At 40.3% G+C, this 14,027-nt stretch overlaps 1 protein-coding gene across 3 annotated transcripts in view; it reads left to right on the forward strand.

Annotated features, from left to right (window-relative positions):
- SUGP2 (SURP and G-patch domain containing 2) overlaps window positions 1-10,880 on the forward strand; it is a 20,553-nt gene extending 9,673 nt beyond the window's left edge. The window contains exons 7-11 of one of the 3 annotated variants that reach the window (XM_077841802.1): window positions 448-956; window positions 1,999-2,063; window positions 2,755-2,891; window positions 6,268-6,388; window positions 6,576-10,880. In XM_077841802.1, the coding sequence (XP_077697928.1) occupies window positions 448-956; window positions 1,999-2,063; window positions 2,755-2,891; window positions 6,268-6,388 (832 nt within the window). In that variant the 3' untranslated portion in view covers window positions 6,576-10,880. Of the gene's footprint in view, window positions 1-447; window positions 957-1,998; window positions 2,064-2,754; window positions 2,892-6,267 lie in introns of all 3 variants that reach the window. The other 2 variants (XM_077841803.1, XM_077841804.1) reach the window with 2 other exon arrangements.
- Window positions 10,881-14,027: the final 3,147 nt, after the last annotated feature.

The following is a 14,027-nucleotide window of genomic DNA, read 5'->3' on the forward strand; positions in this document are numbered from 1 at the left end:
TGCTTGATAAATTGCCCTGTTCTGTTCATTTCCTCTGAAGCATCTGGCACGGGAAGACAGGATACTGGGCTAGATGGACCATTGGTCTGACCAACAATGACCATTCTTATGTTCTGAACTCTTTTTAGGACTTTAAACACAATGGGATAAATCTTCTGATGGTGTAAGTTGGCACGGCTCTACTGCTTTCTGTGGGGTTGTGCCACTTTGGGCCAAATCTTTTGTTGGTGTAACGTCATTTGTGTTTGTCTAGTTGGACCAAGAGACATTTTTTTACATGTGATTGGGAGTTCCTATAGCATTTCATAAAAGTACAAAAGTACCAGTGTAATGACTACATCTAATCTTTTTTACTAAATCAATTTTTAATGTCTAATTTTATGGTAACTCATAGGAATTTTCTTTGTTGTTGAATTTAAGTGCTTTTCAATGCAATTTGTTTTCCAGGTTTCTACAAGACCAAAACAGTTCTGCTTTCAAATTTTATCGAATGAAAGTCTACGAATTGTGCCCATCCATCAACTTTAGTGCTGTTTCGGAAATAGCTGCACCTGGGGAAAGTGATAAACCTGAAGAAAGAAATTTGGATAATTTAGAAGAGGAGGAGGAGGAAGAGGAGGAGGAAGACAATGAGGAGGAAGAGGAAGAAACTGAACTTGAAGAGAATATCTCCCAAACCTTGGAAGAAGTGGAAATGGAGCATGCAGAGGAGGGGGAAGCAGGTGGCTCTGAGGAGATCGCATCCAAAGAGATGCGGTCCAAAACAGGAGATGAAACTTCAACAGGCGAAATGCAGCCAAGCTCAGCTTCCGATAGTACTACACCAAATTTGTCAGCACAGGTGCCAGCTTCTGCTCCTGGTATCCCTTTTCCTCGCAAAAGAATCAGCAGCAAATCTCTGAAAGTTGGCATGATTCCTGCATCTAAGAGGGTCTGCCTCATAGAGGAACCAAAAGGTAAGTATCATTTCAGGGATGTTTTCTGGCCCTCGGCAAGAGTCCCTGAATTCCTATATATTTGTGGTTCTTGGTTTAATAAATTGAACTAAAAAAATACGGACTTCAGATGTCTATTCACTAGTAGCCATTGGCACATCCCAGTGGACAGTCATTGCATTCTGGTGCAATAGTAAAACTTGCTTCTAACTTGTGTGTGTTGTAAGGTTGACTCAACAATGCTTGTATACAGTGAGCATATGTGGATATTGCATACCCACACTCCTTTCTGCTGTTGATTAAACAAAGTGAGAAAAAGGTGGGTTGGTGGGGGATTTCCATCACTTGTTTCTAGTTTTGAGCAATGTCTCAAATCTGGCAATGAACATATTTAGAAAGTCAGACTAATACTTTCATGTTGTAAAAAGTTCATAACAGTAAATCGGGAAGTATTTTGGTTTGATATTTGTATCTCAAAAGTTAAGTGGAATTTGTGAAGTAATTTGACAGTGTGGCCATGTTATCTCTTTTGTGTTCTAAAAGAATAAATTCTAACAGTTGAGTGATACTTATGCTGAAAACTGACTGCTGTACATGTTCACTAACTACTTTCATGAGTGTCTTTACCACACATAAATAAAAATGGTCGATGAATAGATGACTCCATATGTGCTGTGGGAACAAGACACAATGAACTGATTTATGTGCCAGTCTTGACTTGGCTTTCCACCAAAACATTTTCAAAGTCAGTGGAGCTGAACAGATATGAAGTCCTTGCAGAATTTGATCCTTGGACTATAGTACTTTTTGGGGAGATTGTCAAAGGTACAAAGAGCAGTTAGGTGCCTGATTCCCTTTGACAGTGAATGGGAGTTTAGTGCCTAGGTCCCACTTGTGCCTTTGAAAATCTTTGTTTTTTGTGCACTCTAACCTTAATATCCTTGGTAATAGTATTAGATTAAGACATTAAATGGGAGTCATGTATATGAATATGTATTTTGCTATTTCCATATTAAAATTGGTCATCTTTGTGATTGACTTTTGTCTTTGCTTTAATTCCCAGTTCATGAACCTGTCAGAATTGCTTATGACAGACCCCGAGGCCGCCCAGTTACAAAGAAGAAGAAGGTGAGGAAACTGAGAGTGAAATTACACACTGTCTTGTGAAAATAGTTCTTTTGCAGTTTCTGTAAATGTCTGCCATTGATTTCATGGCAATCCGAACCTTAGGCCTGGATCCTGCAAGGAACAGGGCACTGTTTGAGAGTAGCGAACTTCCCCCCACTCCCAGGGCAGACAGTGGAAGGTGACAAAGCTCAACACCCCCACAGGTTAGGGCCCTTATTGAAGAATTAAATCATTTGTTAATCTGGTAGCTTTCTCTTACCTCTTCAGAATAATTTTGTAAGGCTGATATAAATGTGTTCCAATGGAGTTTTTGTAATAGTGACTGGGTTAATGTTTCAAATTTTTCATCCTGCTTTTGTTATCAGAAAACATGGCTATTAAAAAAGAAAATAGTATGCTCTAACGCTTTCCTATTTTTGATAGTGTAATTAAACAAACCCATGACACACAATAAAAGTAGCTTGTCAGGTACAATTTACTCTGTAAATTGGCTACACAAACGATTACTCTTCAGCAGACATTTTCCATCCCAATGGAGAAACCTGTCAATTAAACATATACTTTTTAAATCTGTTTCTGTACATTCAGGAACTTGGACACACTCAATTTGCAGAAGGTTTCTGGTGAAGAGATCAAATCGGTGGCTGCTTTTTTGTATCAAAAACTCTCCCCCTGCTTTCTCTCTCTGCAGAAACCAAAAGACTTAGACTTTTTACACAAGAAATTAACAGTTAAGAATGTGGGTTTCCAGATGCTTCAGAAGATGGGCTGGCAAGAAGGACGTGGTCTTGGTTCACAAGGAAAAGGAATCAAAGAGCCTGTGAAAGTGTATGTAATGGGAACAAACTGCAAAAATATTAGACATATTTGGAAAATACTATGCTTCTAGTAGCAATTGTGGGTCCCTGTCCTGTCCTGAGGGGATCGGTCCTGTGTATTATTCCCACTCTTGGTCTGCTCCTTAGGCTGATCAGAGTTGAGACTGGAGGCCTCATGTCTCTACTAATCAGATTGGGTGGAAGTTGGTGTTCTAAGGGGAGGCTGTTTCCTGCCATCTGAATGGACATTGCTGAAGGCTGGGAGGAAATGCTTCCTGAGGCGCTGTATTTACACCACCTAAACTCTGGAGAGCACCCTGCTGTGTGTGGAAGCCTTGTAATAACATAGGGGTGCCCTGCTCCGTTAGAAGGAAAACAAATAGGTTTTACCTTGCAAGCTGTCTGCATGCAGAATTCCAGTTGGTGCCTGGATATTGCAGTGATGTGTCCATTGTAACATATAAGTAGAGTTCACAGGAGTTCCACACACAGTGCTTATGTGTTAAGGTAATACACCGTCTCCACTGTAAACATAAGATTCTTTCCACTGCATCCTGCAAAGAGGTAAGTGCATCTCCTAGAAGGTAAGCATACTTTTCTCTTAAAATAATAATGTATGCATTTCACAATCTTTTCTAAGTTTTAAGGATGTCTTCTCCAATGTCCTCTTCCAACCCAGATAGTAGGTTATAGTTCTTCCAAGCTGCAGATAGAAACAAAGAGCACAAAAGAACTTGTGATTTCACTCCACCAACTATATGGGAAAAACTCTGGCTGGCTGAATATTTTGTTGGTTTACTCTTTATTTTCTTAGGTAAATTTTTTCCCATCTTTCTCTTCAACATAATTAGTTAATGTAGTTGGGTGTCTTTTAGCCAAGTGTGTGTTTCTTTGTACTTCTGGGACACCCTGTGGTTAGGTGGCCTACCACCTTAGTCTCCCACCTCCTTCCTTCAGAAGGGAATGCCCTATGGGAAAGTACCCCATCTGGTCTATAGCTTTCTACTCTCTACCAAGATATTGGATCCTTAGCTCCCAGAACTTCTCATCCCAACAGACTTGGAGAAGCCAAGAGCACATGCAGCCCCTTGGTTTCCTCAGCACGCAATTAATAGTTGAGTGTTAAAGCCTGTTTGGTCAATCCAGCTGTGAACCTACCAGGTTCTGAAGAAGGTTTAGATCCTCTCTAAAGGGAAGTGTTTTAGGTATGAAAATATGCTGTTGGTTTTTGTTTTTTCAACTAAAGTTAGCTGCTCTGTCACTTATGGAAAGGCACTTGCCCATAGCAGACAAGTGAGAACTGTTTGTGTACGTACTCCTTGTACACAGCTCTCAGGAAAATTGTGTTGTCGTTTTTGGTCTAATGTACAGAGGGAGTTGCAGCTATGTCTTTAGATAACTCCAAAGCACTGCATTCTTTAATGGTCTCCAGTGCTCTTTCCTTTCTCTCCGGAGGCATGTCTCAGGCCCAAATCTGAGATTATCTTAATGTGAGTGAGGCTGTCCTGTGCAATTTACCTTTTTGTGTATCACTGTAGTGACCTTAATTGCTGTCTGGTGCAGCTTTTCATCTGTTCAAGGTGATCCATGGCCCTCTCTTTGGAAATGCTGCATGCTTTAGAAACCATCAACTCTTCTGTGGACAAGTACTAGTTGAGATGTGGTTAGAAGGCCCACAGTTTGGGTAATTTTGTCTCATCAAAGAGAAATGGACAGAAGTAATATGGGTGAGGGTTTAGAGACAGTCCAATGTAACGTTAGCGTAGCCTTTGATCGCTGTGTTACAGCAACAAGAGCATTTGCCTCCAGGATTGATGCACACAGACATGTCAATCTTCTTGTATGTGGAGATGGAACAGAACCTTGAGGCCTGCCTGTGATAGGGAAAAGATAATGGCTAGTCTTTGAAATGTTGAGAATAACATCCCCTTTCTCCTCTTGGGTTTCTCTTCCTTCTTCCATAGCAGAGATAAGAGATGGGGAACATGATGCCCCCTGCTGGAGCCAGTAGTTACAGAAAGTTCAGTTTTGGGAAGCCCCTAGTGGACTTGTGTTCCTATCTCCATTTCAGAGAAGTGATTTGTCACAGCTGTGGAACTGGCCAATCCTGAGATTGAACTAAGGGAAGGAAAATCTGAAGGTAGTATGGCTTCAGATGATCACTCTTATAACCAGTCTAATCTTGAACTTCTCTGATCAGTCACTTTCCCGGAAAGTTATCCCAGAAGGGGGACTCTACTTCTTATCATATCTACAATAAAGTCTTCCTGGTTCACAAATCCATTATTACCTAAGCACCAATGGTTGGCACTGTACAAGACAGAAAATGAAGACAGTCCCTGCCCTGAAGTACTGACAACCTAAAAGATGAAACCGAAGGAATGCATTGGGAGGTCCAGAGGAATGATTAAGCTATGACATGTTACCGACACATTGATTTGTTCCCTATTTTGGGTATCACAGAAATATCTTTGGGAAGATTTTTAATGCAGTGGGAGTGGTGACTTGGTGAACTAGGATGGGAATGGCATATTTCTGTGGGGCATGTGGAGAAAGGCACATTTTGGACAGTGGCCTATCCTACCAGGAAGCCACAGAATTGTTAGGTGGTTTTATGCTCTTCCTACAGAGTTTTTAACTTGATCTTGCAGCTCCCAAGGCAGATTCTAATACTGAGGAATTGCAAGGAAAAAACATTTTCCTGGGACTTGGTTGCAGCCACAGAAATCCCTGCGGACTGCAAAGGCTCAATCTTCTGTTAAGATTGTGCAAATATTCCAAGGCTATATGATCATCTACTTGGCTTATGTGGCCACGGCTATATAGTTACAAAAATCAGATAATGAGGATGGTTTCTTTCTTGATGCCACTTATGGTGTCTGAGTTTCCACTTAGGGCACAGCAAGCCCAGTTATAGCTCACCAGACCCTGTGGTTGTGTTCACGGCTGATAACTTGCCCTCTAATTGTTTTTTCTCCAACATAAAGGCAGGGGGCTTTGTTCCCAAGAGATCTGTGGTTTCTGTGCCATTTTGAACTTCAAAAACAATGATACTTTGGGGTGCCATCATTTTGAATAGGGACCATGTGTGTCACGAACCAGGTGATCAACCCAGAGGAGTTTATGTGAAATTGATCTAGATAACTACCTATATTTCCATTTACTCAGCAATATCACATGGCCTTGGCTTTTTTCTGTTTCTGTCTGCGGGGAGGAAAAGCTATACATAGTTGGCCTGGCATATTAAGGGACACAGAGGAAACTGAATTGGATCCTTACTCTGTAACTGTCTCCCTTTGAAACTATTGTTATTTTACATCTTTTCTGCACTTTGTCAAATAATGTGTTTGAATCAAATTGTGCTAATTATCCATTTTACTCCCTAGGGGTACTACCTCTGCAGGGGAGGGCTTGGGTGCTGCAGGGGAAGAAAATAAAGAAGATACATTTGATGTTTTCCGTCAAAGAATGATACAAATGTACAGGCAGAAAAGAGCAAGTAAATAGGTATGTGCAATGGACAAGTCTGGTTTTTGAATTCCTGCAAACATTAAAATACTGCAGTTAAAAAGCCTTCCTTTGAACAGAAGTGAAAATGTTACTGTGTTTCCACAAATGCATCTGGGTTTTTATTATTTCATGAAAATCCAGAACTACTTTGGACTGCTGAATTACCCAACATCTTACTTTCTAGGTTTGACGCAAGAGACTCGTTTGCTAGAAAACGTGGACATGCAAAAGCTGCTGTGTGAAAGGTTTTCGGCATGCTGCCAGTATGAAGAACACTTTGTGCTGTGGCAGTGAACTTGAATACTAATGTACCAAAAACATTTTCCAAGATTAAAGTTAGCCTTGTACTTAGATGTGCAAGCTGACAACTTGGATGTCATCTTCTGAGGAAGAAACAACTGATTTGCTCTCAGACGTGCCTGTTTACCTTTCTCTTTGGCCAAGAATGCCTACTATGTGACAAGATGGTTTGCTCCAAACAATGTAAGCAGCACAAAAAATATAAGCTGGAAAACCAATCTGCTCCTTTCTCAGGCTGAGAAGATTTTCAAATTCAGATCTCTTTGAGAGACGGTTTTCCTCAGTACCAGATGTTGCTTTATTTTACTAAGCTTTTTTTGAATGGCTGCATCTTTTGAACTGCTGGTATGATCTGGACAAAGCAGTTCTTGATATTTTTTTCCATTCATAGAACAATTTAAGAACAAAACCTTTTAAAATAAGCATGCAGGCATGTAGGAATCCATGCCTACCTTTGTAGGACTAACATAATGAATCCATATAAGAACACCCAACTGTACTGCCTAACAAAAATTTCAGCTGCTCATATTTTCACTGTAACAAGCAAGCAGTACCAATTTCAAGTGTACTTGTTTTTATGTGAATTTGCAGGTCTTGCTCAATAAAATCTTGTATAGTTTCTTCCTCTCAAAGAAATAAATCTGCGAACAAGGTGTAACTTGGGTTCTGCAGAAGATTGGAACTATGTTTTAAAATAGTATTGGAAGTCAAATATAGAAGATCTGGAAGCCGAAGATCTGTTTTGTAATCAGAGCATCACTTTAGGGAGTCAGCTTATTTCTAATTCTATTGAATATTGCTCTTCAGAAGTTCTTTGACTGCAAGACTCCAGGAAAATGAAACAAAACCTGAAATTGTTAAAGAACTTTGTATTCCATTGTTCTCTCTTTAATTAAATCAAAGATGAGTCTCCAGTAGTATACTCTGTGCTTCAATAACAAAAAAAATGCATTCTTGGTGAAGCAGTTCCGAAGAAATGATGGCAAACTTAGCAGTAGTATTGGAGACAAATGTTCAAGGTCTAGTTGATCATTTCGTCTTTCACCAGGTTTGCATGTCAGTAAAGAATCCATGATTGGATTGCTTGAAGTGACAATTTAATAATATCAGTTGCACTTTTTAGCCTGCTTCTTTTTCTCCATCGTTACACTTCTAAAAATAGTTGAGCCTTCACTTTTTTTATGTGACAATGGCAGATTACTTCCTCTTGAAAGAGAATTTGTCTTGATCTGATGTATGTTTGGCTTACTCAGAGCGTGCAGGCTTGTTAATGATTTCATCTGGCACCATGCTGCTTGTAATGCAGACAGCTTACGGTACAGTCAATACAAGTACGTTACAGTAAAGCAGCAGTGTCTGGCATTCCTAAAGGATGAATATGCAAGAAAACTTGATCTCTAGTTATCAACTCACATGTGCCTATTGGGCAGAGAACAGTCATCTCCTCCTTATAAAAATAAATAAACTTGCCAATTGAAATGGAGGGAGTATCTTAATTTTCATTCTTTAGCACCAAAACCTTTCCATTCCTGTAAAATCAGTTTACTTAGTTTATGAAAGCAAGATTTCTCTTTCCTGTGTGTGTGTGTGTGTGTGTGTGTGTGTGTGTGTAAGCAATAAGCTACGATATCATGCCACAGTGTAACTTTTCGGGTCACTCAATTTTAATAGCTTGAAAGCACATGGCTGCTAAAAACAGTAAATAGCAGATATAGAAATGATTTTCATGTTGGTACAGTTAAATTTTTCCATGAACGTCATGCTTCTCCACCTCTACATTACAAGAAGTTAGAGCATTCAGGACCATAAATACAAATGTATTTTCTCAAAGCTTGCCTGATTCATCATACTTTATTCAAGATATTTGGTGATACTACAAAGATTTATCCCATAGGCTTTGCTTGGAAATGTTTAGAAGCATAAACAGCACAATCATGTTGGAGAAAGGCTGCCTTTAAGTTCAGCTGGTACAATATTTGGCAGTATTACACTTACCTGATAGGTCCCTATTTGGAGATGTTTTCCACTGCACTTTTTCCCTTTCCCATGCTTAATTGGACATTGTTTTGAATGCAAAAACGGAGTCTTTTTTTTCGTCTTTTTTTTTTTTTAAAGAGGAGTTCCACCATTCATGGTCTGTTGTAGAATGATGCTCTGGAACCAATAGTGTTGGACCCAGAATTATTTCTCATACCCACTAATATGGGTTTAACTTTCCTTTTAGTTTCATTGATGAAGCTGCCATTGTTGCTGTTTTACAATTATTTTATTTTGTTTTATTTTCCCACATGCTTCCAGTTCACCTCTTCTTTCACATTTACATTTTGGAAGAAAATCTCTTGACTACATGCTGTGCTATTTGCAGAAAAAGACACAAATCAGTGTGTGGCTTCACACTATGTTGGGATGGATTTTCTCAGCCCCCTCGACCCTGATCACCATTCTGAGCTGTTCTGGTTTAAACAGATTGGGCACAGTACCTTTTGGGGTACATTTGCTGAACACCTACTTATCCAGTCTGGAAAAATTCAGTATCCAGATTGGAAAATGGTACATTTTCTGCTGATTTCAACTCAATTTAGAGCAATTTCCTTGAGTATTATGCACTCTTGAAAATGAATGTGAACAGTAGTTCCTAAGGGAATCTCAATCTGCTGCCCTGGATAACTGTAGTATGGTCAGTCTTTCTTGTGCCAAACTTTAATTTTGGACAAGATATCAGCAGAGCAGCGCTGGTGCTAAGATTCCAGTGTTGCTCTCAAGTGGGTTTCTGTGAACCACTTTTATCTTGTTTTACCAAGAGATGACCTTACTCTCCTTTTGCAGAAGGAATTCCCCTCCCCCCTTTATTTTAACCTGCTTTTGCAGGCAGCTCTGATTTGAAAATTTAAATACAGGTACATATGTGAAACATTGTGCAGATACATTGCCTTGTTTACTAGTTTCTTTTCTGTTATTTTAGTTTCCAGGCTCTCTTCCATGAAGACTACAAGCATCAGTGAACATTTTAACTAACTTCAGTGGTGTGTCTGCTGTCTTTTGGTTGTTTTTACTGTTTGATGATCTTGTAGAGCAATTTGCTAGTTTTTGTTCTGTGCAAATTGGCAGTAGTGCTAAGCTAGTAATAAATGCTTATATTATTGGATAACTGAAGTTTCTTTTTAGTACAAATAAATATGTTAGCATTGTTAATCTTTTTAAAATCTGCAATAAATGTAGAGGTAAACAGTTTCCTTCTGGTTTCAATGATGTTTTGCTTGTGGTGTAGGAAATATGACCACTTCTTTGGCACTGATACATGAAATTGGGATTATATAGTGTTATATAACTACGAAATCATCCATTTACAGGGTTGCTTTTTGGATTATTTCAGAGCTACTTGATTTTCCTAGGGTTCCAGTGCATTAAACAAGGCACCATGGTGTTACCTCTGTCTTGAATGCCAATACCAGTTTGTACCAGCCAGAATGTGAGAGTTACGTTCCAGGCTCCTACATCCCAGGAGCCAAACCTTATCTCTATGATTATCACTGGTACATTGAGCTGTTTCAAACAACAAGCAAAAATAGCTTTATATATAAAAAAAAAATAAAATCTGACCATTGGGAGGGAAGGGGGGAGCCACAGCAAAGTGAAACATTTTATCAGTAACAGTTGCTGTACACGAGTCATTAGAGAAGTAAAGCCTATTCAGTGTTTGTTAATTTGGGAAAGAAATATAAACCCAGTATAAGAGCTGTCCCTTGCTTCTGTACTGACAGCACCTGGTAGCTGCATGGAGGTGAGGAGTACTAAGTGTAGATTCAGGGAAGGGGAGATTCCTCATTTGTTTGCTTGAAAAGTGCCCTGATGGAGCAGACGAATCTCCTGTGCAAATAATGCACTGTTATTTGAAACAGATGTGTTGGACTAATACAACTGTTCTTATTCTGTTGCTTGCATATCTTAAGTGGTATGTAATACCAATAATATTTTTTCTTCCTGTTTATAAAATTTACAAAAATCTATAGCTTCTTTAATATATAAACATTTAAAAATGCAGAAATATTAAGCTTCTTAAATACAGCACACTGTTTTTATTTGTATTGATGTTCTGTTCTGCTCTGGCTAAAGTTAGTTGTAGTTCATTTTGCCCAAAATAAGTCTGGACCCTTTCTAAATATAATAAACTTTGATGCATAAAAATACATTCTTAGATATAAGATGAAAATTATTTTAAAATGCATGCATGAAGATTCTGTACTATCCTCCTCATTCACCATATCTCGTGGCTGTGGCTGGTGAGTCACAGCCAGATTGCAGGGTTAAGCAATAGTCCACTTTAAATGAGAATACATTTAAGGACAACATAAAGAGATTACTTTTGAAATAAATAGCTTTTGTGAACCTTGTTTGGGTAAACTGCCAAATGAGGGCAGGTGTGGAAAATGTTTGCATTCGCTTTGGGCAGTAAAGTCGTTGCTGTTTAAAAAGCATTGACATCTAATGTGTTCTGTTAAGCTTTGTGCCAGAAGAATGTATTTAAAAGATTGCAGTTTTGCCCTTGAACTACTGCATGAGCAGAAGCCTTAACTCTGAAGGGCTGATAGCTAAGGGAAGCATTATCCAGCTACTATCTCTTCGAGTATTAATAAAAAGATGCATGCAAATCATTTGTCACTTTGCCTACATGTCCTAGTTTTAAAAACACCAGCACAGACAAAAGTGGCAAAGAGTCCTGTGGTACCTTATAGACTAACAGATGTATTGAAGCATAAGCTTTCATGGGTGAGTACCTACCTCGTCGGATGCATGAAGTGGAAATTTCCAGAGGCAGGTTTAAACATGCAAGCAGACAGAAGCTTAGGGTGGAAACATCTTAGACAGTTGGAATCATCTAGCATTCCCCATTTAAAGGAATTGTAGGACCTGTTATTTCAGCAAATAAAATCATTTTTCAATATATAGCATTAGGAACATAATCTATGTTAAAAATGTTCTGACTTTTATCAAGGCTACATAGTCAAATCACAGTATAATCAGTGGAAAACAGGAGCCACCTGCTATGATGTTAAGTCTGATCAAAAGCTAGGTTATTTACATAGCTTTTTCCTCCTTACTGGTAATGCATGGTCAACTCAAACTTGCAAAATCCCCTCCCCCCCCCCATATCAAATACAGATTGCACCTGTGTTCTGTCCCGTTCTGCCACATATTAGGTCTGGCTGACCAGGAGTATCTAAATGCATAACCTATGCACAAACCATTTATATGTATTTCTGTAATCTACAAAAATGTGAATGGGGTAAATATCAAGGAAGAGAAACTATTTCAGGTGTATAACCTGAGATGGGATAAAACTGAAAAGGAAATGTGCTAAATACTAGGGAAAACTTTTTCCACTTGGTCTACTTTACTTGAATAATATCTTGCAAGAAGTGAGTGGGAAAATACCATCCCCTAAAGCACTTAACTGGAAGAGCCAAAACACTAGAAAATGTAGTGCAGGGGAGAAAAAAGCCTACATTATTAAGTCAGTGGAGTGGATGACTAATAGGTCTCTTATCTGTAATTGATTTTCCTAGGGTTCTAATACAGCACATTTTTAGGGAAACTTTGGTAAATACAGGTTTCAGAGTAGCAGCCGTGTTAGTCTGTATCTGCAAAAAGAAAAGGAGGACTTGTGGCACCTTAGAGACCAACAAATTTATTTGGGCATAAGCTTTCGTGAGCTACAGCTCACATAAGTGCAATGGTGTTAGTTTCTCCTGAGGGACTCCTGAGTTACTCTGTTATATTTCAAGTGGGAGAAAATGTACACTTTTAGTTGACTGAACCTTTGAAGGTATTTGGATTTATCACTGGAAGAGGAGCGCTGTGTAGCTCAAAAGCTTGTCTCTCTCAGAAGTTGGTCCAAATACAAGATACTACCTCATCTACCTTGTCTCTCTTGTAGCCGGGGGCCAGCATAGGTACAACCACACTGCAAACAGCTATTAAAGTAGGTTTTCCATCCAGTGGTTCTTCTGAGATGAAGTTGGAATGGATAAAAGTTTATTTCATCACATTTGTATTTTAGTTGCTTTCCATGAGTACTAAAAAATATTGTACAAAGCATGTTGACAGTCTAATTTGCTGTCCCATTTTTGTTTGTTTGTTTCTTAGTATAATTCCCCTGTGCTTTTCTAGTTTTCTTTCCTACAGAATGGGTACAGCAACTGGGCATGAAGGAGGAAAAAAGGGTATTTTAAAGAATTATGAAAAAAAATTCACACTCCCTCAAGCAAAGCTCCACTTAGTTAAATGTAAAAAGAAAAGGAGGACTTGTGGCACCTTAGAGACTAACCAATTTATTTGAGCATAAGCTTTTGTGAGCTACAGCTCACTTCATCGGATGCATTCAGTGGAAAACACAGTGGGGAGATTTATATACATAGAGAACATGAAACAGTGGGTGTAGCATGTTACCTACTTCCCCTCCCTACGGTGCTTTAGCACTGATCAATTTGATAGTGTCACCAATTTAAAAGTGCTGACTAAAAGCAAAAATTGTAGCTGAAACACTTTTGAAACCCGCAGGTGCCCTAAATGTGGGAGTTGCAGCCAGCAAGCCCAAAAAAAAAAAAAAAGTGAATCTGAAATGTTAACCTCATTTTTGATGCTCCTTGGGGTTAATTTTGCAAATATTCCTCCTTGCCCTTAGGGCAACTTGTTTGCTGGGACGCTGTAACTCATGAAGTGATTCAAGTTCTTGGAAAGAAAAGGAGTATTTGTGGGACCTTAGAGACTAACCAATTTAGCTGTACTCCGCCGCCGGGGGGGTTTGTTAGGGTTAAGGACAATGGTAGGAGGCGGGTCGGAGCGAGACGGAGGAACCTTCAGGCTTCTCCCCCGGCACGTGTTGGGAACTAGTACTGCCGCGGGTGCCTTGATCTTGCTTTTGACGGAGGCGACCGATTCGGCTGCCGGGGAAATGGCTTCCCCGCTGCCGGCGGAGCTTGCCCCGGCCGGAGCGCGGTGGGCGAGCCCGGAGAGCCCGCAGCTGCCGGTTCGGGCAAGGCGGGAGGGGGCTGGTGCGGAGGTCCTGCGGGGAGGGGGGTGCAATCAGGGGGCTGGGCTAGGGCGACCGGGGCGGGGCGGGGGCCGGTGTCGAGGGGGGGAAGGGCGGCGCGGGAATCTGGGGCGCGTGGGGCCAACCGTCTCCTGGCGGGTAATGCGGCAGTTGGGGGGGGGGGGGCGCGAGGTGTTGCTCCAGCGCTGGAGTGAGGTGAAGTGGGGGGGGGGCTAGATGGGGGGGGCTCCCTGAGGGCTGGAAGGGGATGGGGGGAGGCCCTGAGGCAGAGGAGCTGATGGGGGG

Source organism: Eretmochelys imbricata, chromosome 25, assembly GCF_965152235.1.
Source record: "Eretmochelys imbricata isolate rEreImb1 chromosome 25, rEreImb1.hap1, whole genome shotgun sequence".
Lineage (NCBI taxonomy): Eukaryota > Metazoa > Chordata > Testudines > Cheloniidae > Eretmochelys > Eretmochelys imbricata.